Genomic DNA, 27833 nt, shown 5'->3' on the forward strand with positions numbered 1-27833 from the left:
ACACACAAACACATACACAGAGAGTCAAAACAAGGTACATGCAGCATGTCACTCGGTTTGGTGTGAGACACTGAGGATATTTAGTGCATCACAATATTTATAGGCAATACTCATATTGTCCCATTGGCAGTCACTCTACATTAGAACAGATGTTTGTTTATTGAAACTTCAGTAATTAGGGTTGCAGAGTAATTTTCACCACACTAGTTGCAGTGAAATTAGAAATTACTTTCTTTGCATATCCCTGTTAGAGAAACAGAAAATGTAATCTTTTCTTAAACTAAGAAAAAAAGCTCTGTTTTTAGCTTTATGACAAAGCATTTTTGAGGTTTTAAAGGGCCAGTGTCTAGGATTTAGTGGCAGCTAGTGGTGAGGTTGTGGATTGCATAGAGAAAGAGAGAGATTTTTCATTAATGCAGAAATTTCTCTTAAGATAACCAAAGCTGATCAAAATTTGTCAGGAAATTGTTTCTTCAGAGTAAGAAACTGATTTATGGCCTTAAATGGTCCAGTGTGTAAGATTTTCAGGGATTTATTGGCAGATTGTGGCAGAAATGTAATATGATAATCATAAGTGTGTTTTGGTTGGTGTATAATTACCTGAAAATAAGAATTTCTTTGTTTTCGTTACCTTAGAGCCATTTATATAGACAGAGATTGTAGGTCCTCTAACTTGGAAGCTTCCCAGGAGCCCGTAACATACAAACCAAAGTCTGGCTTTAGATGCAGCCTTTTATGTTCTTCATGAGTTTCTTGACTACTGTAGGTTCTCCTACATACTTGGAAGGGGAGTGTGAGGCAAGATGTTTGTAATCTGCAACCACTCTGCTAGCCACTAAATCCAACAGACTGGTCCTTTAATAAGCAGGAGAATTTTCTCAACCCATAATTGAGAAATTCAAAATCACATAATTTAACATAACTTTCCAAATAAGTATCCAAACGTTCTACTCTTGAAAACCTGCCATTCATTCGTGTTTTGTCCTCCTTCATGACTCTTCCTCTACTGTTTTTCTTTTTGTCCCAGGTGGGAAAGATTTCCAAGAACAAGAAGAAAAAGCTGAAGAAGAAACAGAAGCGGCAGGCGGAGCTGCTGGAGAGACGGATGCTGGAGATCGAAGCTCTGGAGCGAGAGGCTGAGAAGAGGGAGGAGAGAGCCAAAGAAGGGGTAGAGAAAGGGGAGCATGAACTCAACCCGTCCTCACCACTGCAGCAGCCGCCGCAAACGCAGGTGGGCCCCAGCATGGCCCTGGGAGAGAGCGACGAGGACGATGATGATGAAGAGGATGGGGAAGATGAAGAGGAGGAGGGAGGAGAGAGGGAGAGGCCCATCAGGTTGACCAATCACACATGTGAGTCATGTGATCCTGAGAGTTAACAGAGGCCCGTTTTTGTTTGTTGCCAACACCAAATAGAAATGTTATAGATCATAGATCAAACCAGCTGAGATTTCATAACTTAACTATGACCGGGGCGATGCTTTTTCTGACTGTGAGGAAATCTGATGTTTTTATGTCACGGACAAAGAGAGACGTCAAGAGAAAGAGTAAAAGTGTTCATCCCAAGGAACCACGGAGCTGAATTTATAATAAGACACAACTGAGAATTAAGAATTCGCTATAGCCATTTTTCTTCCCCACTCTATATGCAAATAAACATGTTTGCAAAATGCGTTTTTAATGGGCGGCTCACTGAGACAAACAGACACGTTTTTTCCACAATAAAAGACATTAATGCGAAAGATATATGTATATCCATATATGCACTGTGATAATTAAGAATTTGTTGTAGACAGCCTTTCACAAAGTTTAGAAAGTTTCTTCTTACTCAACAACTCTCAAAATAGCATGTTTTATGAAGGGAGTCTGGGGTAACTCGTGTCTTCACAAACATCCACTGCACATAATTTGCATTACAATAACACAGATTGATGTAACTATTGGATGCAAGTTAAATAGGTGGTCTTTCAGTGTGGCCCAGGACGCAGGAGAAAATTCATTCTGTGATTTAGTACCAAAAACTTTGTTGGGGATTTCTGTATTTGGATGCCGAGTACTACTAGAACAGAATCAAACAATAAATTTTATTGTCCCTGAAGGTAAAACTTGTCTTGGGCACAGTGCTACAGCCATTGGGAATTGCTCAGAACCCACTTTATTGTTACCTGGGAAGCCATCCATACTTCAAATGCCCCACGTCTCGGTTTGTGGTTGTGAAGTTTCACGAGGCTACAGTTACCTTTGAGGTCACAATAAGTCATGTTATACAGAGACGTGAAGTTTCAAAAAAGTGCCTCTTGTAATGAAAAGGCTACTGTGTGAACCAGCATCATCACATAATAACACAATACAGCTGTGCTCACTGAGTCCACAAGTCTTAGCTTTCAAGTTATACCCAGAAAAGAACCCAGTGTGCAGAAATATTCTAATAGAATAGGTGAAAATAACACATTTATACATCGTGCAAAAAACTGCATGTGATTAGCATGAAGTGAAATGTCTATAAAGAGGACACTCTTGGATAATCACAGAATCCATTTTTACATTCAGAATGCATTGAGAGTATCCTTGACTGTATCTCTAAACTTGTTCAGCTGAACTGAACTTATTTTATCTCATTTTATGAGAAACAAATTTTCAATTCCTTCCTAGTCTTGTGAAACAGAAAAAATAAAAAGGTTCAGTCCAAAAATATTGATGAGATAGGACTAGACAAAACAAAATAAAACAGTCCTTTATTAGTCTCACAACGGGGAAATCTGCTGCATTACAGCAGCAAAGTGGAGAGCAAAATAGAAAGAAGCATCAATGAAAAACAATAATTGATAAAGAAAAAAACTAAACCAGAGAAAATATGAAAATAGGAACAATATAAACAAGAGGAAATATAAGAAATAGGAGAAATATATACAATATAAACAAGAAACAGTCAGCAGTATAATTGACACCGCTGCACATAGGAAATATTGATGCCGCACAGTAAAAATTATAGTATACCTTAGTGAAATGTTGATATTGCACAGTTTGAAGTTGAAATGCTGATATTGGACAGTCAGTGTACATTAATGGTGCAGGCAGTTAGTCAGTTTTGGTGTGTATGTGATCTTCTGGGATCAGTGCTGGTTGTTGTAGTTCTGTTGGTTCTATTTGTAATGGTGTCAGCTTCAAAAAGCTCCTACTGGATGAATCCTGTCTTTGACTCTTGTCTCCTAGCAGGAATCTAAGCACATTCTACTTTGCATTCATTTAAAGTCACCAGTTTGTTATTTTTAGTTCGTTTAACATACTGGGTGCCAGCATTCATTATTAATTTAAACCATGTGGTGTACAGTCCTTTCTTTCTTTAAGTGAAATCTACATGAAGGAAATGTGAGCAACATATTTAGGTTATCTTGTACTTTCTAATGTATTCAGGTTGTCAGCATCTACAGTAGAAGGCTGATTTTCTAAAGCTTTTACAGATCTGCAGCATGAGTGAGTGTGAGTACTGTACGTGTATGCAGGTCTGTCTGTGAATGAATAGGAGGTGGATTGGCTCCAACCACTCGGCCCACGCAAGTCCCACTGTGTATGGGAGGCTAGGCTGATTCACAAAAAAAACAGTCTTTCTCCGTCTCCCTCCTCCACCCTCTGTCTCACCACCTTCTGTCTCTTTAATTCTCCTATTCTCTCGTTTGTCTCCTTCTGCGATCTTTATTCTCTTTTCACGCCGTTTTCCTCGCTGCCTACACCGTCTTTGACTACATCTCCTTCCCACCCACTTCCTGTTTTAACTGGTTTTCTTCTCCTCTGTCCATGTTAGGCGCGGCGCCTCCCCAGGAGCAGAGCGAGGTGCTCCACATCACCGAGGACGACCCCGATGAAGAGGTGGAAGAAGAGGAGGAGGAGCCGACGCCTACAGCTGAAAAAGATATCCCCATTCCCCCCAGCACAGAGGAAGGTAACGGAGATCCAACACAAGCAGAGGTAGAGGAGGAGGAGGAAGAGGATGAGGAGGAGGAGGAGGAGGGGTTAAAAGGGACAGAGGATGAGAATGAGGAGGAAGAGGTGGAGGAGAAGGTCGAGGAGGAGGAGGAGGAGGTGGAAGAAGAGGAGGAGGAGAAAGAGACTGACAAAGAGGAGACTGAGACAGAGGAGCCAAAGAATGAGAGCAAAACAGAGGAGGAGGAGGAGGCAGTGGTAGTAGAGGAAGAGGAGACAAAAGAGCAGGAGGGGGAGGATGAAGAGGACGAGGATGAGGAGGAGGAAGAGGAGGAGGATGAAGATGACGAAGACGAGGACGATGACACGACCGCAGATCTCCTCACAGACACCATCTCCGTCCCAATCATACCCTGCAACAACAAAACCAATTCGGCTAAAACCAATGGTCACGTTTTGTTGGGGTCTGAGGGACTGAAACCGAACCCCGGCACGCCTCCGCCTCCTTCGCCCACCCCGGAGCCTCTGCTCTGCCCCCTGGTGGAGTCCGAGCTCAGCTACACGGACAGGGATAACTCGTTGAGCTCGGGGTATGAGATGTATAACGGTGAGCTGCCCGAGCAGGGGCTGACCAACGGCTCCAGTGACCGCCACCGGATCCCCATCTTCCCCGACTTGCCCCTGGATCCTGTGCCGGGAAACCCCATATCCGTTGGGACGGCAGACATCGGAGCAGGCCCGTCACCCAACAGCCCCACAGCTGACCGCAGTCGCACTGTGTCGTCCTCAAGTACAGGGGACACACCCAAAGGTAAGAGGTGGTTACTGGATACACAATGATTTACACATACACACATTTACAGACTAAAGAAATCCAGTACAGAGCCCTAAAGTGTTCGGTATGTGAGGGATGATCCCAAACCAGTTGTATGTTCAATACTTTAATTATTTTTAGTGTTTTTCCGGATCTTTTGCTCTATTTGAAGGAATGGGCAGAATGATATGAGTTTGAAAGCATCAAATGCAGAGTGAGGTTAAGCCGACTTCCATCAGCTTCTCATCACTAGCACAATTTTCACTCTGCGTCCGTTATTTTTTCATCAGCACGTAGAAAAGTTTGTCCTCTTTCACACAATTTAACCATCTAAGCAAACAGATGTGCACATTTTGCACTACGAGCCCCAATGTGACAGTAGTGTCATCCAGCTGCACCACTGAGTCTAATGTTAACCAGGAACAGAAATTTCTGCAGCAAAACACAAAAAAGGGCCTTTTAACTCACTCTATTTCCCACATTTTTTACCCTTACAAATACACATTTTACAGTGGGGCTGTACTGACTGATTCAAATGGAAAAAATAGAATTAGACCATCAAAATATATATTTTCTCTGCCACCTCAGTGTTGCTCATGCGGCCAGTGTTTTTTCGGTCTGTGTCAAGCTTGCTCCGAAGTTGCTGCTGCTATCCTGCTTCTCCCTCCCTGTGTCTCTGACGTTCACAGCAAGCAGTGCTGCCTTGGATTCATTTCTCCCCTGCTGCCTTCATCATCTCTCAGACCTCCAAGACATAGTAGCTTCAGCGCAGGTTCACAGACCAACAGAACACTGGCAGCACGAGCATGATGCTTTGATGCACAGCATGCATGTATGAGACAGAGGGGAAGAGAAGGTGGAAGGCTGTAGGTTATAAATAACTTACTCTGAACGCTGCTTTGTCACTTGACCCACCCGGCCAAACGTGTGATATTCTCCCATGATAAAGGCAAACACTTTTAATAGCATAGTTAAAGTGTAGAAACATTTGTGCTCTGACATCCCTCTCACTCACAGCAGTGAACGTCATGCTTCAGTTCAGACCTCAGTTTAACAAAGAAATGTGTGGCTGAGTCCAGTACTGCCCAACACTACACACACACACACACACACACACACACACACACACACACACGACCAAAGCTTCAAGTATTCGCTGTTGATTACTGCTGAGGTCCATAATAAGCATTCGGGACAGCCCTGTTTTACAGCGTGTTCAGCTGATTCCATGCTCTCTCACAATGACTGGCTAGACGCTGACGTTGTGGCTCTCAGATCCCAGCAGCTTTATTGCAGATTTTTTTATGTACAACCGTTTTACCACTTTTATATCAGCCCCTTTCATTGCTTCCTGCCTCATGAGAATCTCTTGTAATTGACCAGGAGTGATTCTTAACTGACATGACACACGCATGTATACATCCTTAAATCTATAAAAACAATTCACTGACATATATATAGTGCTCAGGTGTTTTATCCTTATTATAACTGATATAATACCTTATATACACCTTTTTGCACGGTTTATCTCCTTTTCATTGTAGCTCATCTTATCATCATCTCCTGTGCTCTTTCTTTTCGGTGTGTTTTGGGTTGAATTCCACCTCTGGACCTCTCCTCCCTGCCAGCTGCAGGCTACCAGCCTCACCACTGCTAACCTTATGTATTTCTCCTTTTTCAGTCTTCTTTCCTCCTCTGAGCATTCACTAATTAGATGTCCTGAATTGTGCAACTATCAAACACTTTGTACATCACGGAGAAACTACCTTTTTTTTTCGTTTGTTGCTGGTTACAAAAATAACCCTGCCACCAAGCTCTTGGCTCAGCCTAACAAATCTAATACTGTCGCATCAATTTATAACTGCAAACAATCAGGTACAGTCGGTGTTGACTTACACTGTCTGGTTTCTAAAAATTAATCCACACCTTCCAGCCAATCAGAAGGGAGGATTATCAGCAGCCGTGGTGTAAGAGATAAATAATCACATGAATAAATTGTGTTAAATTATAAATGAACCTATAATTAGTGAAATATTTTAGACAAAATTTTCTGTTTCATTTTCAGTTTTATGTTTAGCTCCAGAAACATTTATCTTATATGAAAATATCTATAATGAAATTAAACTGAAACTAAATTAGTATACAAATAAATAATACACAAATTAAGCTGTTATAATAAAAATAAGAATGAATGATAATGAAAATAACATTTCATGTTAATGGGTTTTCTTTCTGTCATAATTAGAGTTTAATTTGTGTATTTTATACACTTTATTAATGGAATTATTCATGTCCTTTTTTCATAATACTGAACACTTGGGGCTTTGTGATCTGTGATAAAAAAATACAACAACAAAATACATGCAATAATATGTTTTAAAATAAGGACTGATATGCATTGAGCCCACTACACTGCCTGTCAATACTTTTCATCTCTATTAATCAGCTTTCTTTCATACTGTATCAACAAATGAGTTTGTGCAGCCTGATTTATGCTTCTTTCTTGCCAAGGTCTCTGTTGAAAAACAAATTTTAATCTACATGTTTATGAGAATTTCACATGGCAAGGATAAATAAAAGGAAAACAGCATAATAATAATTAGAGTTAATTTGTATCTTAGGTGAGGTGACAAATCATCAGAACATGAATAATCCTCACTGTGTTTAGATTTTCTATCTTAAATATTATAGCGGCCTGGTAAGATAATCCATTTGATCATTAATATGTTTTAATCTCCAAATATCTCCTTTGGGTTTTATTAATGACTCACCAGCAACATTATTCATCCACCAACAACAGTCATTTTATGATCAATGATTTAGACTCCAACTTTCCAGCGTTAGCGACACTTCTAGGATCACGTCTCCTCAAACAAAATGTCTCAGAGAGTGCAAACACCACATTAAGTCTGTTTTCCAGTTAAATGACACTCTGAAAAGGTCAACAGGACAAAGTAAGGATCAAATTTCTCTTATTTTGATTCCTTGTGAAAAAGCTGTAGAGTCCCCCGTCTGTAATAAAAGTCTACTCTCTGTTTATTGTCTTTGTTTTAACTCTCTGCTCTTTCTCACTTCGTCTCCTCCCAGTCAGGGCCAGAGCTGCAGATCTCCTGATCAACCCACTCGACCCGCGCAATGCTGACTCTATTCGAGTCAAAATCGCTGATCTCGGAAATGCCTGCTGGGTGGTAAGATGCAGTATCTTGGATTTTTATATGATTTGATTTAAAGCATTTTTTTTAAATACTCAGGGCCGAAGCCGTTTTAAATTCTGTTTGAAAACCTCACGTGATTTAGCTGCAACCAGAAGGTCACAGGGAAGCAGCAGCACGGGGTTAAAGTTGTCTTTTATAAATAATTCCAGTACGATGAAGTTGGCTCTAGCAGTTTGTACTTTTAGTTTTACTGTTTTGCATAAATCTTTTTCTTTTTCCAGTTATTATTATCATTTTGTTATAAGTTTGCTGGGCCAGCTCGATGTTAATGCTGTGATATCTGGTGGGGAGGGTGGGAGGAGGTGTAATGTGTGTTGTACATCTCTGTTATGTTTTATATATGGACCCCAGGAAGAAGAATTGTGACCCTGTTAGCAACTAATGGGCTTCCTATTCCCAATAAACAATAAACCTTGTCAGTGTAGGAGGCTCTGGCTGGACTTGTCGCCAGAGGTTTTTCCAGGAGAATTATAACCAGTAAAATTGCAATCCAAACAGTGCCCACACACTGGAATCACACATCCCTGTAATTTTATTATCCATCAATTATCTAACCAACTAGATGTCTTCCTCAGGCAAATGTTTATGAGGAAGAAATGACAGATACTACGCCTTCCACTTCAAAATCTGTTTTTCCTCTTGTTCCTACAATTTGATGTTCGAGCGTCATGGGACAGAATGATGTATGAGTTTGACACTGTTTTTCCTCCAGCCTGTAGTGCTGTTTATCCATCCAAATAGTTTTGGTGTGACTTGCAGAGGTTTGGACACGAACACATTTGAAAAATTCAACAACAGTGTCTCTTTACAGAAATCATGGCCCAGTTACACAAGATAATCCACAGATCTTGTTGTGAGCAGTTTCATGTAGGAACTGATTTCTTTCTATGGTAAAATAACTTAACTTGCTTTGAGCAGTAGAATCTACGAGAAAGAAAATAATTCCTCCATTAAACTCCTCACAGCTGGGTGGATGAACTGTCCTTTTAAGAGCTAGTCAGTCCTGGTCCAGTGTGCAACATGTACAATTTGATGTTTTAGAAACCTGGAGCTACCTGAACCCATACACTCAGAATGGACCTGGAGCGAAGTCGGAAATATCTTGTGTCCAGCAAGAAAACTTTAGAAATTGACAAAATGTTTATATTCATAGATTCTGTCATTTTTAAAGTGGCAAAGTGAGTAGATGCATTTTAAGGTTTTTTTTTGTGTGTAAAGTATACTTTTGTGGAAAAATATGCAGAAACACATTATTGTTTCAAGAGGACTGTTTGTACTGTATGTTTTCATACAACTGTTCGTGTCTTGTTTTGTCCACAACTCAAAAATATTCAGTTTACTGTCAGAGAGGAGTAAAGAAACCAGGAAATATTCACAATTAAGAAGCTGAAATCAAAGAATTATGACTTTTTTTCAAAAATCACTCAAACAATTAATCAATTATCAAAGCAGATCAATCTAATAGTTGATTAATAATCGATAAACCATTGCAGCTATAAGTGTTTTATGTTCCGTGTTATTTATTTATTGATTGATTGATTTAAAGGCAAAATATTGTGAAATTTTCTTTTTTATCTGTAACTGTAATGGAATAAAGTTACCTATTTGTGTCCAGATTACATAATCCTGTATATTATATTATTATATTTGTATTGTAAAAAATACACAAACTTGCAGTAATATAGTACTACATTACTTTTCTTTTCTCTCCTCTTCTCTGTGCAGCACAAGCACTTTACAGAGGACATCCAGACAAGACAGTACCGTTCCATTGAAGTCCTGATAGGAGCTGGTTACAGTACCCCTGCAGACATCTGGAGTACTGCCTGCATGGTGAGCCGAACACATACATATATACAGTACATTACATACATACTGTATATACTTCCTTTTCAATTATGCACACATACACTCGGTGTAGACTGGAGTACAGTACCATTTTTGATCTCTGGCAGGCTTTTGAGCTGGCTACTGGAGATTACTTGTTTGAGCCCCACTCTGGAGAGGACTACTCCCGTGATGAGGGTGAGTATTTAAATCTCTGTGACGTACACGCACAAATGTAATTTCCAAAAATAGATACAAACAAATGTTTCATTTGAATGTACTCCACGGGGGAATCATAGTTGAATATTGTTTGTCGAAAGTGAAGGCTTGATCTGCAGTACATTAGATGTGGACAGATTAAAAAGATAGAAAATGTTCAGTGTACAACAAAAATACAAAAGCAAAGTGTCTTAAATATTTCGTGAATTGTTCTAATTAAAACTGTGATTAATTTAACATGTCTATTTAACATCCATTGTTGAGATGCATTGCTGCTAACGTTGTAAATGTAATGAAGTCACAACTTCAAATGCATTCACTTAACTTTTTGGTATTTTCTTTACATTTAACACAAGTGCACACTGAGTACTGACTGCACCAGGAAACTTAATGCTTATGTTGGGTCCCATGCATGAATGCTCTCTTGTTTTTTCTTACATTTTGCAACAATTTGACTTTTGATGTTGTTTTATTATTATTATTATTATTATTATTATTATTATTATTATTAGTAGTAGTAGTAGTAGTAGTAGTAGTAGTAGTAGCATTTGTTAAGAGTGGCGACAAGGTCTCTTTCCCAACATTTAAGATTAGTCAGTTGAGTTTTTGATTAGTTTGTCGCTTCTGTTTTCAGGTTTAAATGCAGAGAATACTCCAAACACTTTTTTCAGTGAAAAACAAAACGAAAACAACAAAATGAAATGCAAAACCAAGTAGGAACTATTGTGTACTGACAACTGAGTTTGTTCTTACCCACCTGAGTATGTTGATGAATTGTGTTTCATCTTAAATTGGATACAAGTGCCAGGAAATTTGCAGCTAGCATACAGAAACACCTCAGTGGATCCATAAAAGGACAGCAGACTGAAGTGCCGTGTGCAAACCACAAAGCAACAAGCTACTGACATTTGACGGGTAAAGTTAAACTTGGAAAAAAAAAAGAAGAAAAGGCAGAGGAAATGCCACCTGAGGGCAGCAAATAGAAAAAAAAAAAAAACTTTTCAACAAACATGGATGAGTGCACTGGAGAGGTTTCTCTGTCAGGGTGCAGTCAGGTGCAGCCGGGTCGTGCATCCCCGCCGGTCAGCCAGCCACAGAGTTCAAGATGTGATTCTGAGCATCGCGTATTATTTGGACATTTATTGATTTTTTTTCTATTAAGATAGGTAAACGGATGTGGTGCTGGTGCCTTGATGTGCGTACAAGTACAGTCAGTTTATCTGGGTCTGCTGAGCCACAGTATTTAAACTGAATAAACTGTGATCTTTCAGGCAGTGTATGACTGGGATGTGCCAACTGGTGTCAGAACCTCTAACCTTTTTTTGTCCATTACAAGGCTTTCGCAGTAATGACCTGCTGTACATTATAGCTCACATATTGCCTAAGAACAAATGGGAAGTACTCGAGTATTGATGAATGCCACAAAAGTTCTTAAATTTAAAATCAAACCTATGCATTCAAACAATTCATGCATGAGGCTCAATATTCTTAAGCTTTTTCCTAATAAAAACTAAACATAAAAGCATTTGTTTTTTATTTTCTGTTGTGTTGTGTTGACTGCAAGGGTGAACTTTGATTTCATGATTTAATGTAGTGTTGAAAAAGAAGGTTACTTTCCTTCTTTCCTTTCTGAGGAGGTTTTCTTTGCCGCAACATCAGTGAACACAATGCAGTTTCAAGTATGCATTTGTTGTTTTGCAAACGTGTCATCTATTTTCACAAGTGGAACTAACTGATTCTGATGATGCATCTGAACAATGGACACAAGCTGTACTAGATGAATACTAACTGTTTTGTAAATTGATTAAAAAAATGGCCTAAAGTGAGCTTAGTTTAAAATATAGCCATCCCTCTCCCCAAATCCTCCTATCCACTGTCAACTGTAAATCCTGTCCTTTAATTCTGCTGCTATGCCTCCACTCATCTTCACCCCACTGACTCGGTCAGGTTATAGATACACAGAGAGCTCACACAGCTCCTGTCATTGTGCTCAACATCTGGACTGTTGCAGCAACAGATTTCCAGGAAACTGTAAAATAGTTAACAGTAAATTTAATGCAAGAGCAACATGCTGCAACACAGTTACTGTATTATGTGAGTATTTGTGTATCTATATTCAGGTCTATAAAGCAATACAGTCCTCACATTTGCATGTCAACTCCAGTCATTAACTTCTCCTTACTTCATTTCTTCTCAAATACAGCACATTTTCAAACGGTGCACCTTCATCCTCACCTCAGTCCTCGATCTCTTCATCGCCTCTGATCTTTGATCTCACCAGCTCATTGTGTTATTTTCCTCATTGCACGTGACACACAGTTAACCTCGTTTTGCATTTTTTGCACAGGCAATAAGCCGCTGTCAGATTTATCATGACATCCTGATTTGCACAGAGACACCTTTTGATCTCCCGCCGCCATTGAGGCCAAATTGAAAATGTAGCTCTGGGTTCCAGTTCATTCAGTTCTTGCGTCTGAATGCATGTCACTTTTATTTTCATTCCAAAGGCTGATCATTTCATTTCATCACCTCTGCTGTGGAGGCACAGCTCACTAACACGGGTTTTTCTCCTTTTACTGTCTGTGACTGTCTCTTTTTTCCTTCCTTTCCCTTCTCTTTTTATTCCTCCCTAACCCCTCTGTGATCTTCTCTACCTGTCACCTCCTGTTCCTGCTTCTATTTTCTTACCCACAATCCATCCCTCTTTATGATTTACTTACATTTTACTTTCATCTGTCCTCCTCTTTCAATTATTTCCCCACTTCTTTTGTCTGTCCCTTTTCTCTCCTTTTCGTCCTTTTCATTTTTGTTGGCATTTTCCTTTTTCCTTTCCCCTCTCCTCCTCTTCCTCCCTCCCTCCTCCCTCTCTCCTCCATAGACCACATAGCCCACATCATAGAGCTGCTGGGCTGTATTCCGAGGCACTTTGCGCTCTCTGGAAAATATTCCCGGGAGTTCTTCAACCGAAGAGGTAGCGCTGGCCAGAGAGCTGGTGGGACTGGGACACACAGATGTCTAAAACAGACAAAAATGGACACTAGCAGACAGTCAGGACACCATATACACTGATTTTGTGAAGTAATTGGATGAATTAATTGAAAATGTGACTGAAAACGGTGGGAACAGTCCTATAAAATCCCAAACTGTCCCTCTGTGAGTGTGTCCATGCAGTGCTCTCAGGCAGCAGTGTGTGTCAGTCCCATGCAGCCAGTCGTGTTGATGTGTGTGTGCATGCTGTAATGCTGAACCGTGCCTGTTCCCTCTGTGATGTATGTGGTGGTGGGCAGACCACATCGCTCTGATCATGGAGCTCCTTGGGAAGGTCCCACGCAAAGTGGTCGCTGCCGGGAAGTACAGCCGAGAGTTTTTCTCCAAGAAAGGTAAACGACACCGTGGTTAGTGGTTGGTTAGCTGGAGGGTAGGACTGTCATAGCAATAACTATCGTATAAGGTCTTGAGACCGAGATCAGGTTTTTAGAGTAGTAAAGTTTGGCGTACTGCTACAGTAGTTTAAATTAGGTCAGTTCAGATAGTTTCAGGTAAGTTTTCAATCACAGCAACTTGAATATTTAATTGCAGAGTTGGGACGATAATTCATTATTATAGACACTTTTGTGTTTCCTGTTAGACAGACGTTTCTTTGATTGAAAGAACTGCTGCAAAAAGGCGCATTATTCACAAAAATATACTCACTGTCAAAGTTAGAGTTATTCTAAGACATAAATCACAAAAAATATATTTGACATTTTATATGAAGATCACATGTATTGTGTATTATGGAGGCAATTATAGTGAATTATAATGCACTCATTAGGATTTACGACTACACTCAAACACACATAATGCCTTGATGCACTATACCAACAGTCGTAAAACATTATAGATGTAACTTAATATGAATTACAAGATCAAGTGTCTTATAGATGCTCTTGACATATGATAAACTACAGGTTGACTGCATTTTGGCAGCTTACATTATAATCACCTGTGATGCAGCATAGATTCTTTTAAATGCATGAAAATACATCAGACTTTACTGATCACTAACCAAATATTATAATGAAGCATGCATTATTATAGATGCATCAAGATGTACTTCCCTTTTTCCTTCAATGTCCATACATAGTCTCAATAAGTAGGGATGAATGAAATTTTTCATTCAGGACTCCAGAGAAATCGAATAAATATACAGGAAGAAAAAATTACTTTTTTGTTCATACCTATATTAGGAGGGGGAAATAAATAAATAATATAAGAATAACTGGGAAAAAATGAAACAAAGTAACTTAGTCAAATGAGAATGATTTATGTAAGGAAAATAACAAAACAGAAGTGTGGAGATGCTATTATACTGAGGATCGTTTTACTAAAATTCAACTTGAATCCTTTTTTATTAAACTAAAAAAAAATGCAGGGTGTGAGGCATAAAGTTTTTTCGCCTTCTGAAGTAGGGAATACCCGAAAAAGTTTGCAAACCACTGATGTAGTGCATCAGAATCAGAGTATAGTCATAAAGCAGTATGAATACATTATAATACACTATGAATGCCCCCATAGTGCACTTTAGATGAAGTGTTACCTCATATTCTAATATTGATTTAAACTTTATCGCCCATCCCTACTAAATCAACATTCAGATACTTCTTTGTTGCATTATAGTGCCAGATGATGCAGTCAGAGTCAACAGAATAATAAGGAAATGTATCAGAATATAGACTTCAGAAAACCAGCTTGTAATAGACAAAACAATACCACCAATTAGAAGTAATCAATTATTATAGACTGTATCAAAGTTAGGATCAATAACTTGATCATTTCCACACAGGAGCTGGTCTACTCTGGTAATATTACAGTAGCAGTATTAACAATATCAGTAGATTATGAAGTTATACTCCCAGCCCTACAGTATACACAGAGCAGAAAGGCTTTACCTTTAACTGCATGTAAGGTCTAAAGTGTGTCACACACACCTGAATGATTCTGCTCATCTATGAGCCTGGTAAGTGTGTATGGATCTGTGTTTGGTACAGCTGATAACCCTTGCACTCTCTCATTTATTCTCTTTTTTCTTCCTCTCGATCTCCTTCCCTTTCTGCTCATATATTCTTCATAATGTGTCATGAGACCTGAATATTCTGCCTTTGATGTTGTCTCTATCTGAGGTCTGAGCCTGCACTTGATGTCTCAATGTTCTTCTCCCTTTTATCTCCTGGCGCTCTGTTAATCTGGTCTGACTTTTCTCGCTCTGTCTCTCTGGGCTTCTCCTGTCTGCCATGCTGCCTTTGGCCGTGCAGTGCAATCGAGCGGCCTTTTTACCTTGTTGCCCTTCATGCACACTGATATTCAGCTTTCATAAGAATGCATACCTAAATATTATAAACATTCAGCAATTTGTGATTCATTAATGGAGAATGCTGTAAATATTTATGTTGCTGTTGGACATCACGCACAGTACAGTATCAGGGAAGTCTTGGCTTTCTTTCCCCCATGTTGTGTCTTCCAATCAGTGTATAGGAAGGAGAGGTTACCATGGCAGCCATGGTTTAAGTCGCCCCCTTTGGCCTCGATCGCCTGCATCATTAATCATTCTCTCATACTTTTTCCTGTTCCGTCAGTCATGTGCTCCCAGCCAATCATTTTCCTCTGCTCGTTAATAATGAACACCTTCCTCTCCTTGTCTGTTTCCACCACGTCTGCACCTCACTCTCTCTCTTTCCGTCCACCTCTTCTTGCCGTCTGTCCTCGTGGTTTTCAGCCAAAACTCTACAGGTACGGCACCTCGCTGATTAGCACTCGTTCAAACAGAGAAGGTGGACTAATCAGTGAAATCAGCTGCTGTGGTGTTTGGCTGGAGCCTGCAGAATCATGGCCTCATAGGGCATCTGATTAAAGGGTCACTTCACCCAAACAACCTGAAAAACTCTTACTTTCTTCTGGTGGAATCTGGCCATGCAGATAGTTTTGGATAGAATGTGAGATGTTTAAATGTTTTTTTTTTTTTGTTTGTGTGCACAAAACACTGTAAAATTACATGTGAAAATTCAATAGCAACATCTTTTTAAAAACAGTGTCCCGGTTACTCGATTAGAGGTTCCCATAGTGATCCCTATAGGATAGATACTAATGATGCTACGTCATGTTTTGAGTATGAACACAAGCTCCAATTAACTTGAGAGTCAGACGAACCTGTGAGCTCATGTTTCATTTGCTCTGGCGGATACATCTGGCAATCCTCCAGTTCAGACAGATTTTCACCAGTCCTGGATCTGTCTGGACCAATCACAATCACCGTTTATATAATATGGGGCGGGTTTGATAGAATGACGTTAACGTTTTGTTGCTCTGATTGATTCTAGGTCACATTCATCATTATCATTATTATTATTATTATTATTATTATTATTATTATTATTATTATTATTTAAGTGATCAAGAGTGAAAAGTAAAAAGAAATGCCTTATGTTTGGCTAATCATTCAGTCGTGCAGTGACTATCCTGTTAATGACACATTTACAAGTCATTACATGTGGATCTCCCCTAGATGATAGTACATTATCTGCTTTTATTAATAAAAACTGTTGTCCAGATAGAGGCAGGATCCTCACTAGTAAAACTAAAACTATCTGCATGGTTAGAAAGTGAGTTAAATAATAAAGCTGGTGTTATTTTATATTTTTCCTATTTCAACAAATCCCATGAAAAAAAAATACAATAACAATGCCTTAGTCTGTCCCTCAGTACTTTTTGATGTCCCTACACTGTCTGTGGTACTTATCCCTAAGCTCATTTGTTCCTTCAAATGATGTGAATCTTTAAAACCAATTACAAATATACAGTTCAAGTTTTTTTATAAAGGCTTTGTAATTTCCCAAACCAGCTGGACACTGTAGTTTTCAGCAAATCTTACTCACAGTGGAGTAAATAGTGAATTTTTTGGACTGTTTTCAGCTGTGTATTAATATGTATTTAGCTGATTGTTGTGTATTTACAGCACCAGACAGTGTATGTGGAATTTACTCATAATATACCACTGGTCGTAATGAAGGAACATGTCAGCCAGAGCAATGCACAAAGAACAAAGCAATGAGTTTATCATATATCTTTCCTTTGGATTTGTTAAAAACAAGAAAAGAAATATCACCAGTCTTATCCTTTTAAAAAAAAATGTCTTGTTATTTAGGTGAACTAACCCTTTAAACTCTCTTTTCTCCTCATATCCTGCTGTGCTGTCATTGACTCTGCTCTCCGTCGCCCCCTGCAGGTGAGCTGCGGCACATCACCAAGCTGAAGCCGTGGTCTCTGTTTGACGTGTTGGTGGAGAAGTACGGCTGGGCGCACGAGGACGCCGGCCACTTCACCCACTTCCTTCTGCCCATGCTGGAGATGGTTCCCGAGAAGAGGGCCTCGGCCGGCGAATGCCTCAACCACCCCTGGATCAACTCGTAGCTGCAGTCTCTATTCAGACACCCTCCTCCCCCTCGTCCCCTCAACAGTTAGCCCAAACATCACCCCCTGGTGGCAGCCGGTGGAACAACAGCATAGAGCAAACCTGCAAGCCGATGAGAAAGACATATTCCTGCCCCGTCCCACACATTCATTACATGCTTATCTTAGTAGGCTTAAATCCCACACAAGCCCCTCATCCTCTCCCAGAAGGAATGTAAAGACAAGGTTATGGAGATAACGTGACATAGTAGCTGTGTCTTCGAAAACATCTCCCAAAAAGAATCTGATAATCTGAAGATGAATGCTGCTCAGGCTCAGTCTGAAAGAGACGTGCTTTCTTCTTTTCTTCTGCCGTCAAGATGTCAGCCAGTCTCTTCCATCTAATCTCCTCCTAATTCTCAGTCATGGGCCACTGACAGCCGCTGATCTCTTCAACGACGTGAAAGAAAAGTTAACGAGAAGCCCCATCGTGGCGCTGATGACGGCCCAGAGCTCCATCTGCCATGACCTTTACACAGCCAGGGCCTCGAAGGCAGAGACAAATGTGTGTTTTTGTGAGTGAGAGTCTGCCTACAGAGACCCTTCTCTTCTCTTTCCAGCCCAATTGCCCCACTTAGCCTTCCTCACACTGCTATGGAAGAAACACCCACATCAGACTTAAAGTTTACACCCTGATTTCTTCCACAAATCCAGTCCGGCTCTGCCCTTTCCTAATCGAGCTGCATGCTCCTGCCGGGGGCCACCTCAGAGAACTGGAGGGCAGCCAGTCCTCCAGGGGGCACCACACTGACATTTGCCACTCTGACAGAGACAGAAAAAGTGCGGGATGAGCAAAAAAAACAAAAACAAAACAAAAATACAATCAAATTTAACTCGGAGGAGGAGGACTGCTTCGTCTTAAAAGACTATTTTTAAAAATGCATGGAGGGACTGATGGATCAGCATGAAAGGACGATGGATGCGTTGTTTTATTTGTGCATTTCGCTGGTTTCTTTCCTGTTACATCATCTCTCTTGGACATTCTGTTAGAAAGATTACATTAGGATATTTTGGTGCCCCCTCCGAGGAAGCTAACTACATTACAACCCCTTCTTTTCCAGCTTTTGACATTCCTAAATCTTCTTGGTCCATCATTCCTGACTTTTAATTCCCAAGAACAATTCCGTTGAGTCCTGCTGTGGCACGTTTACCTAATCTGATTGGTACTATTCCCCCGATTTTTCCCCCCATAGAGGAACCCTTTGATCCCTGAGCTTCTCCAGAAAGGGGATGGCCACATGGAGGTTGCACTTGTCTTTGTAGATGTCCTTCAGGGATTTGAAACCTTTGTACATAGAACTGAGATCTTGCAACGCAGATAAGCGACCGTGGACAAAGTTTCAACACACAAGCATCATTCCAAAAATCAGAGGCTGTCGTTGGCATAACTTGACTTCCTCTGATACAGTTGGGGAGGTTTGGGCCGTCATAGCTCTGGCCCTGGAGGAATGTTGAGACTGAACTGTGCCACCCGGTGGCTGAGCGAGAGTACTGCATTGCCACACACTGCTGCTGCTCTCAGTGCCAATGCTCCAAGACGTTCCACTATACTGTATCTCTCCACTTAATCTCTATCTCTCTGTCACACACACACACTCAAACACAGACACACAAAAAACTCGCATCATCACAATTAGTCCAGTTGCCTATTTTTCGCAATAAATGAAAAAAGATGAGTATAAGTAAATGGTGAGATATTTTTAAAAACTATTTAATTCATTAAAAAAAAAGAGGAAAAAAAAGAAAACAACTTTTCTCTGGTTGTTGTGACCGTGACAGAATCTCGTCTTATAATGAGGTGATTGTGTTTGTCTATTAGAGATGTTTTTATTTCTTTTGTCATTATTATTATTAATTATTATTATAATTATTGAAAGTTTTTTTACACAGTTGTCACCTCTCCCCTCCCTCCTTACTTGAACAGTGCTGCTCTGTCTGGGCTCTTGATGGTGATTAAAAAAAAATCAACAGTTTTGCAATAAAGGGTATGTGATGAGTTTTTTTGCACCAAAACCTCCTGATCTCACTCTTTCAGCCATGCTGACTGTTCTTCCTGATGACATTGACAGAATCGCGTCTCTTGTCTGTGTTTTTCATTGACAGATTTAATAAAATTGTAAATTAATGGATCCCGTGCCATTGATGGAGTGAATTGTCTGCTTTGAAGCTGTGTCAGTCGACCTCACTCAAAGAGTCAGAAATAGGGTGACCAGATCCCAACTAGGGCTGCAACTAACGATTTTTTATAGTCAATTAATGGGTTGATTATTTAAGTAATCTTAGTCGATTAATAGTTAATTGCTTAGAAAATGTCAAAAAATGTTGATCAGTGTTTCCAAAAGCCCAAGGCGACATTCTCAGATATCTTTTCTTCACAGCCATGGGATGAAAAAAATCCAGGTTTTAGAAAAGTGTCTGTCCTGCAGTGGTTTGAGTTTTGAAAACTGAAACCAATCAAAATGTGGGACAAGGGATAAAAATGCTGTGCAGTCCCACATAAAGTGGGACACCTGGTCACCCTAGCCAGAAAACTTAGGACAAGGAAAGAAGAAGCATCAATTAGCATAGATTCCCTTTTTATTGATATGTATAATTCATACAAGTGTTCCCACTTTTATAATGGAAAGTTAAAAGACACGGATCAGTCATGAGCACAATTAGCCCAAAGGCTTCACATTGTCAATGCAGTCTATAAGAACAAATGTTACAGTACATTGTGATTCACACCAAAGCAAATGATGTCCATTAGACAACATTATCTAAGATGCAATAAAAGATGCAATGATAAAAGACATCCTGAGATCAATATTAGTCATTAAAAAGTAAAAAATATGCTTTTAAATATCAACTAGGGATTTTCTTCAATATCTTAAATCACTACAAATGGTCTCTGATGCCATCTGTGTGTCTGCCGACGTGTCTGACTCCATTAGCACTCAATAAACAAGTGGTGCCTCATGTAAAAAGCACACACTCTCATTCATTAGGCTCAGCTAGAGGTGCCTTGAAGTGGATTTGGGTGGGTGGAATTTTTGCACTAAAGCCAGACAGCAGACAGTGATAGAAGTGGAGACATCACCAATGTAAAACTCAATGAGGTATTTATGGCATCAGCACTGCTAAAATGTAGTGATGTGACAATGATCTTGTGATCCACGTGGAATCTTGCATTGTAAGCTTGAAAACAACCCATGATCGTTGCATTAGGAGGATACAGTACACACGTGCTAAATCTATAGATGTACTCTATGTATACAGTATATACGACATAGGACCTGTGTATGCACTTAGAGGTGCCTGTCTGTGCGTGATTCACTGTGCTTCAGCTGTGTGTGTGTGTGTGTGTGTGTGTGTGTCAGAGCAGTGATGAGGCACAGTTCTTTAGCAGCAGAGGTTTGGCCAAATCCAGGATGTCCAAGTTTGGATCGAGTGACCTGCCCAGGCCCTCCAGCACCATGATGGCAAACACAATGGAGGCGAAGTTACTCTCCAGCTTCACCTAGAAAAAAAATTACAATATCCATAAGCGATTGCATCACGGTGGTCCTTCTAATTGTTGAAGTTCAGTCAAGCTAGGCTCAAACAAGCACAGTTTAGGAGTTTAATTACTCAGCAACCTCGTTTTTGCATCAAAGTTAACAATTCTGATTGTGTCAGTGACTGTTATATCACCACTGAGATGACAAATGCACTCTCCATGCAAAAAAAACAAAACAAAACAAAAAAACACTTATTCAGTCCAGGACAATGACCATTCAGAACAGTCAGAGTCAGTTCAGCTAGAGGATTCAGTGCATGTACCAAACACCCCAATGTGCAAACTGAGCAATTCTTTACAACAGAATCAAAGACATAAAAGCATTTTAAATTATTACATACATTCATTAAGGGCCATTTAAATATTATAACTGTTAACATTCACCAGTGAGGAGAAGTTTTCAGTTGAATGTGGTTGGTTCAAGTTTACAAAAGCACATTTCGTATTTTGTTTTACACAGGATTAGGGTTCCTGTGGTATTTTCAAGCTTTTCTAACTCCAACACCTTACAGCAGTAACATGCATATTTATATACATACTGTATACTCATTTTTTTTTACTTCACTCCATCACATTACAGGCTTTTTCACAATGTCAAAAATATTTCAACTGCTAACACTGTGCTTTCAAAACTGTTAAAACACATTCAAAACAGAATTGGGGCAAAATTTGTGTGTTTCTGCAGTAACAAGATGGAAATATAGAAAATCTTACCAGAATATTTTCAATAAAATTAAAAACAAGCCTGATAATCATTCCAAACACAACTGACTGTAATTTCACGTGTCCTGTTTGTAGAAGTTTGCAGTAGTCTTGTAACCAAACAGACAAAAAGGCTAATCACTGCATTTGAGATTCATTCAGTGATAAATTATTCAAACTTCAAAGATCAAAGTTCATTAATAATGTAATGATCCCTGTTGTTAGTTTGAGTGAATTCTGGAGGTGAGATTAAGTGTTTGGCCTCATAGCATGTTGGTAATGCAGACTGTATGAAGTGTTTTGAAAATGTGACTTCAGTATTGACCGATGCTCGTTAGCAATTGGAAAAAACATGTAAATCAGATGTCGTGCTATATGCAACAAAAAATCTGTTTTTGTGATTGCATTCAACAGAAGGGTGAAAAACTAAAGGAAAACAAACACTGGGAAACAGTTTCATATTTTGAAATGTGTCACCCGTCTGAAAGTAGACTTGGCATCATCTGCCTGAGCCAATATCAATCAATCACTATCTCTATTGAGTCAGATAGCTATGTATTATGATAGTAATGTGATTACAATATCAAGCAGTTTCAAGGCACTTAATCCAAAACCCATGTACTTTTAAAACCTTGAAAACACCATATTCAAGCATTTTCATGGATGCCGAGCACCTGCAGGAAAAACATGATTGGATCCTGATATGAGTACAAAGATATTTTTTTGTATTTTTTTTTTGCAGATATTGTTAAATGGGTGCAGAATACAAAGTATTTTTTCATTTCATCTCATCCTGATGTTCTACCTTGTGTTTGATGAGCAGACCAAAGACTCTGGAGAGCAGTTCACCCACTTGGATCTATAAACACAGAAAAAAAATCAGTCAGCAAAAATTCAGAAGTGATTAGTGACAGTTAATTTCTAAAGTAACTGATCACTTGCACCAGCCACTGACATTCTGAACAGTTGAATACCTCCTGCTGATGGATGGATGGCTACTTTTTGAAAACCTGTCCATGTTAGTGAGGTGGTTTGGCCAATTTTCCTATTTGAACCCAGTTTCCTGTTTGTCTCTTAGGCTGTATAAACTTTGCATAAGTTACGTAACAAGAAAAAGGGTTTGCAAAGCAGTGTTTACTGTTAAGACAATGAGTATTACACTGAGGCAAAATTGTTTAATTTGCATATAGGTTTTCATTCTATACAGGGACAGTGAGAATAAGAAAGCGAGCTAAACCAATAAAGGCAAACAGTGCTTCTTGAATCATAAAAGAGCACAGAAGAAGCACACAATACAAGCCAGAACCAGAAGAAAATGGATATCAAATAGTGTATTATTGTAACAATCACAGAACGATAGCAATAATTCAATTTCTTTTCTAATGTCCTCCACAGCTGAACGTAGTAACATAATCCTCATGCGGCTCCGATTCAGAAAAACAGACATAATATGAAAGCGCAAATCTAGGGAAGTACCTTTCCCAGAGAGAGGGTGTTGCTGAGTGCATGGTCCACCAGCTGAGCCATCTCTTTCTTAAACCGCGGCACGTCCTGGCAGTCATTGGCCCGAGCATGATGCAGGATCAACTCTGCCACTCGCTCACCCTGAAGAAGGAAAATCACAACCACAGCAACACACTCAGTCCAAGCTGGAGGTTTTTATTGACCTACAGATTACATTCCCTTCTTGTTTGCTTTTTTATCCAGTGTGGTTGGATTTGATGTGGAAAATTTAGAAAAGTGTGTTTAAAATATGTTCTGCTACATTCATGTGTACATGATATTTCCTGATTTCCTTCATTACCTGACGCAGCACCACAGCTGTGAAGACAGCCTTCAGGTTGGTAAGGTCATGGTCGCTGAGCTGGGCCACGATGCCAGCGTCCAGCAGCACCAACTGGAGAGGAGACGGATCTGGCCTGACGCTGACCACCACTGTGTCCCACAAGTCAGTGAGGGTGGTCTTACCATGAGTCACCTCTGACATACCAATGCTGTCACTGGAACCAGTAAGAGGCCCTAAACACTGGACCAGAATGTTCCCTGGATGGAGATCCCCGTGGACAAAGTTGTCCACAAAAACCTAGAATACATGATAAAAAATATGATGTGAAAATACAATCTTAGAGACAAATATAATCAAACATAATCACATTTTCTTTCAGAACACAAATTGGTGCAGTAACAATAATAATAATAATGACAATTAATGAGATGCTATCCAGCCAGTGATGAATCTCACCATCTTCAGCATGGTGTCTACTCCCATCCTGGCTATTCTCTGCTTCACTTTCTCAGGAATCTCAGAGCTCAGGTAGCTGGATATGGGTTCACTCTCCTGAACAAAGAGGTAAAATATAAACATAGACTGTTGAATAATAATGATATTAATTCTGATTGAATTAATTTCTTTTAGAATAATTCTATATTACAGAAAAATCATAGACATTGTGTCACATAGGTTGAGTTTACTAAAGAAGACAATATTTCCATAGTTGCAGAGGTGTGCGTTTAATATTCTGACATTAGCGTTTCCCCTATAATTGTCCAGGTCTGGTGGGCAACCAGCCAATGGCAACTTTCTGCAGGCCAGAAAATCTTTTTCTTTCAATGCCAGACATAAGTGGTCATAGTGGCTGAAGAACCCCAAACACTGGTTGTGGTTGTACCAGACAATTCATGTTGAGTTCCAATTTGTTGATCTCATAGCATTTTAAAACAAATGGAAATGTGTTAAGCTCACATTTCTGTTCTAATTGAGTTTCTTCATGTGTGGCAAAAATTCCATACCACAATGCCATGGTGAAATTTTTCTCAAAGCCAACGAAGTGAAAGTGCAGCAATGAATCATGCACACTGTGTATATTGATGTGCTAAAGTTTTGCAGAGGTCATAGGTTATATGGCTTATCTTCATGCAATAAATGCAGCTTTAGTAAGTCATTCTCAGCAAACAAAATATTTGAACACAAATCTAAATTGCAGCCCACTGCTGCACCATATAACCAAACCAAACATCTGCACTCACTTCAAAAGTTTCCACTAAAATGGTCCTGGTGACAAATGGTCGTAACGGAGTTGGGAATTTGACATAATCCACATTGCGAAAATTATCCCGGAAACGTTCCATGTTTCTGGCTTCAAACCGGAGATCAATCTGAAATGAAATGTCATTTTATGTCATATGAAATGTCAGATTACTGAAATGATTAGACTCTCCCAGCTTCTTTTCTATGAGGATATTACTTTTCATCCTACACTCTGGCCTCTGTACAGAAAATCAAATACATTTAGAGGCGACTTTATTGATCCCAGAAAGATGAATCAGCTCATGTGTGTAATTTAACAAATAAAGCAAGCACAAAGTCAAACGGTTTTTGAAAATTCTATGTTATTTCAAATATGGGAGATGTGGGAGTGGGAGAATCTTCCTACCTGTTTGGTCATGAGCTTCTCAAACTCATCTACTATCTCACACAGACTGAGCCACTTGAGTCCAGGAAGGCAGTGCAGCAGCCAACTACCTGTTTTCATAAGCAATAGGTCCATTTCCACCTGCCTCCTGACACCTGGATGAAGCACCTGTAATACACCAGGGAGTTCATCTAAAAAACATCGGCTGACAGGCTAAAAAGTGCATAATGATTCAGTATTTTTCAGAGTACCTACATAACAGAACATAGTATACTACACTTTTACCCACCTTGATAGCCACGGGTATCAAATGCTCCTTCTCTACAGTACACTCCAGGTGACTTCTCTCCTCATGGACCTCATCCTCCTTCCTCCCCCTCCAGAGCTGCCACAGAGAGCTCGCCACTCCTCCCAGACCAGGGATCTCCCAGGCTTCCAGCAAGTCTTCTTTCTCCATCTCCTCCACCAGCGCCTGGAAAGCTGGGTCCTCCACATGGTCCGCCTTCGCCCATCCTCTGTACACCTGGGCCACACATCCTGAACCCACCGGCTCTTTGCTTTCAAACACCAAAACCCTCCTCCACTCCTCCCCAAAAGCCCTCCTGAGACACTGCTTGGTGTGAACCCAGGGGTGGGGGCGTACCTTTACGTGGAGCCTGGAGAAGCGTTCACAGAACTCCTGAGAGAAGATGTCCCGCCTGGTGCTGGCCCACTGACCCAGCTTGATGAAAGTGGGACCAGATGTTTCAGTGACCCACAGCAGAGCGTCCAGCCAGCGAGACGCCCAGCGAGAGGACACCAGAGCCAACGGGGAGAGGAGCAGAAGGGGACCAAATTTAAGGAGCAGCACAAACGCACGAAGGGTGAGGCGGAGAAAAAAGATAACTCTGTGCACTTGGACTTTAGCTAGAGATTTTCTCTCGGCATGTTGGGAGGGAAGAATTGCCTCCTGACATCTGGCTGCACAGGATGATGCGTTGACTGCACCCCAACATAGCAGTGTAACCTTAGGTACCTGGGTTAAAATCTGCCCTCTTTTAACAAAACATGTCCTGTAGCTCTGTATGACTCTGGTTCTGGTAAAGGAGCCTGCTCTCTGGAAAGTGTACCTCAGGTTGAGGAGAACTGTTCTTGCTCCAAAGGCCATCATGGTCATCATGTCAAATGGCTGTTAGCTCAGCCATATGTGTCCGTGTTGTACAAAAACACACTTTTGCAAAACATCAGTGAATGACGACTCCAAACTCCAACAGTCTGCAAACATCCACGAGTCTATAACAGGGATTCCACCTTAAAAGAAAGAGGCGACCGGTATCAATGCTAGCTACATTAAACTCGCTACAAGAATTTACATGTTACGCTACAAATTCATGGCGTTACTTTAACTTACGGTCAATAACAGGAAGTATAGTTTCGTCTTCTCCAACTGTCGACAAATGGGACATTTCATGGTTCAGCTGGTGTTACTGTACTGGCTAAAAATATCATCCGTTTCCATTGAAAACAGAACATCCACGAAAACATTGCAATGACAGCCGCTATACTTCCGGGTATGACGTACCACCGTCGAGGTCACGTGGCTTCGTCTTAAAGGCACATAAGAAAAGGGATATCAAAAATCTTTTAACAGCTGGTTTTTAATTGACAGAAGACGTTGGTGCCCTTTCGTTTTTGTCAGTTTTGTTTTGGTGTAGGAAAATTCAAACATGGCGACCGGTTTTCTAAAGTTAACTGGAAGAAGAGACCAACCGACGGAGCTCGCTCTGGTTGAGCTCACGGTATGTTTAACGCTTCACCACCACTAAAACGAAAAGTCCGACATGCTACCGGCACATTTAGTATTTAGTAGTTGACTAGTATGCTTTATCCAAATTAGTGCAGAGACGTCAACTGCCCTGCAGATGGAGACATATCACAAATTATCCTGGGTGCCCGTTCCCGTTTGTTTTTCTTCCTCTGCTCCTTTCTCCTCCTGCAAGAAGGAAGCAAGGGGACAGAGGGAGGAAAGAAGGATGCGATGAACTGACCTTTAATTCACAGCAGCTATTTTTACACTAAATAGTAGGGGTGAACATGGGTGTTAACCCCTATGCTGATCAAGGTTCCTTTCCGTTCAGGTCAAGCAGAGTCAGGGTGCTGTTATTGTGCAGGTTGACTCACTGGAAAGGCCCCGCTGCACTTAATGGAACGGAACCTTAATTAATTCCGTTAATTAACCTGTGCCTACCTGCTATTTTATATCAATAAGGCTGCAAAAGGTCTATTGACTCATTTGTTCCCTTATAGACCTTGTTTAAAGCAGACTCAGTATAACAGGAAAAGCACAGGTGGAAGTTAAGAAGTTGCAAGAGCAGAAGTTAAGAGATTTACAGGAGAAAGAAGTAAAGTGTGCTTTAAGATGCTTTTCCAAGTTTTGACAAGAGTAGTTGTAAGACTCAAAAAAGTCTCACAGAAGATCTAGGGCTGCAACTACTGATACTTTTTAGCATCATTTTTTTTTTGCAGATTATTTTCTTAATCAATTAAACATAATTTCCTAAAGCTCAATGTGACATTTTCTAATTGTTTGTTTTATCTGGCCATCATACAGGTACCAAACATATTACGTTTCCCGTCAGTATGACAAAGAAAAGCAGTATATCCTCCCTTTTGAGAAGCTGCAGTTTGTTTGGCATTTTTCTTGAAAAAGGTCTTAAACAA

General features: G+C 40.1%; 2 protein-coding genes across 6 annotated transcripts in view; one reads left to right on the forward strand and one right to left on the reverse strand.

Annotated features, from left to right (window-relative positions):
• The window catches only part of srpk2 (SRSF protein kinase 2), a 94925-nt gene extending 75316 nt beyond the window's left edge, over positions 1-19609 (forward strand). For 3 of the 5 annotated variants that reach the window (XM_084733750.1, XM_084733752.1, XM_084733753.1), the window contains 7 exons: positions 1028-1352; positions 3802-4731; positions 7822-7922; positions 9675-9782; positions 9905-9974; positions 13283-13375; positions 17257-19609. In XM_084733750.1, the coding sequence (XP_084589876.1) occupies positions 1028-1352; positions 3802-4731; positions 7822-7922; positions 9675-9782; positions 9905-9974; positions 13283-13375; positions 17257-17441 (1812 nt within the window). In that variant the 3' untranslated portion in view covers positions 17442-19609. Of the gene's footprint in view, positions 1-1027; positions 1353-3801; positions 4732-7821; positions 7923-9674; positions 9783-9904; positions 9975-12873; positions 12967-13282; positions 13376-17256 lie in introns of all 5 variants that reach the window. The other 2 variants (XM_084733751.1, XM_084733754.1) reach the window with 1 other exon arrangement.
• Positions 19610-20039: 430 nt separating this feature from the next.
• Positions 20040-26692, reverse strand: adck2 (aarF domain containing kinase 2). Its single transcript, XM_084733755.1, has 9 exons — positions 26524-26692; positions 25423-26423; positions 25155-25301; positions 24748-24876; positions 23963-24058; positions 23525-23803; positions 23197-23325; positions 22526-22579; positions 20040-20979 (listed from the first exon to the last, which is right to left on the reverse strand). The coding sequence occupies exons 2-9, from the start codon at positions 26290-26292 to the stop codon at positions 20836-20838; spliced, it is 1848 nt and encodes a 615-aa protein (XP_084589881.1). The 5' UTR covers positions 26293-26423; positions 26524-26692; the 3' UTR covers positions 20040-20835.
• Between the last annotated feature and the right edge of the window lie 1141 nt (positions 26693-27833).

The sequence above is a fragment of the Lutjanus erythropterus genome, chromosome 13, assembly GCF_056507025.1.
Source record: "Lutjanus erythropterus isolate fLutEry1 chromosome 13, fLutEry1.hap2, whole genome shotgun sequence".
NCBI classification, from domain to species: Eukaryota; Metazoa; Chordata; class Actinopteri; order Lutjaniformes; family Lutjanidae; genus Lutjanus; species Lutjanus erythropterus.

Coding starts and splice junctions, on each gene's coding strand:
- adck2 (XM_084733755.1), bottom strand. CDS start 26,292: ATGATGACCATGATGGCCTTTGGAGCAAGAACAGTTCTCCTCAACCTG. Junction 23,804..23,962: donor TAGACACCATGCTGAAGATG/GTGAGATTCATC, acceptor CATGTATTCTAG/GTTTTTGTGGACAACTTTGT. Junction 23,326..23,524: donor CAGCTGTGGTGCTGCGTCAG/GTAATGAAGGAA, acceptor TTCCTTCTTCAG/GGTGAGCGAGTGGCAGAGTT.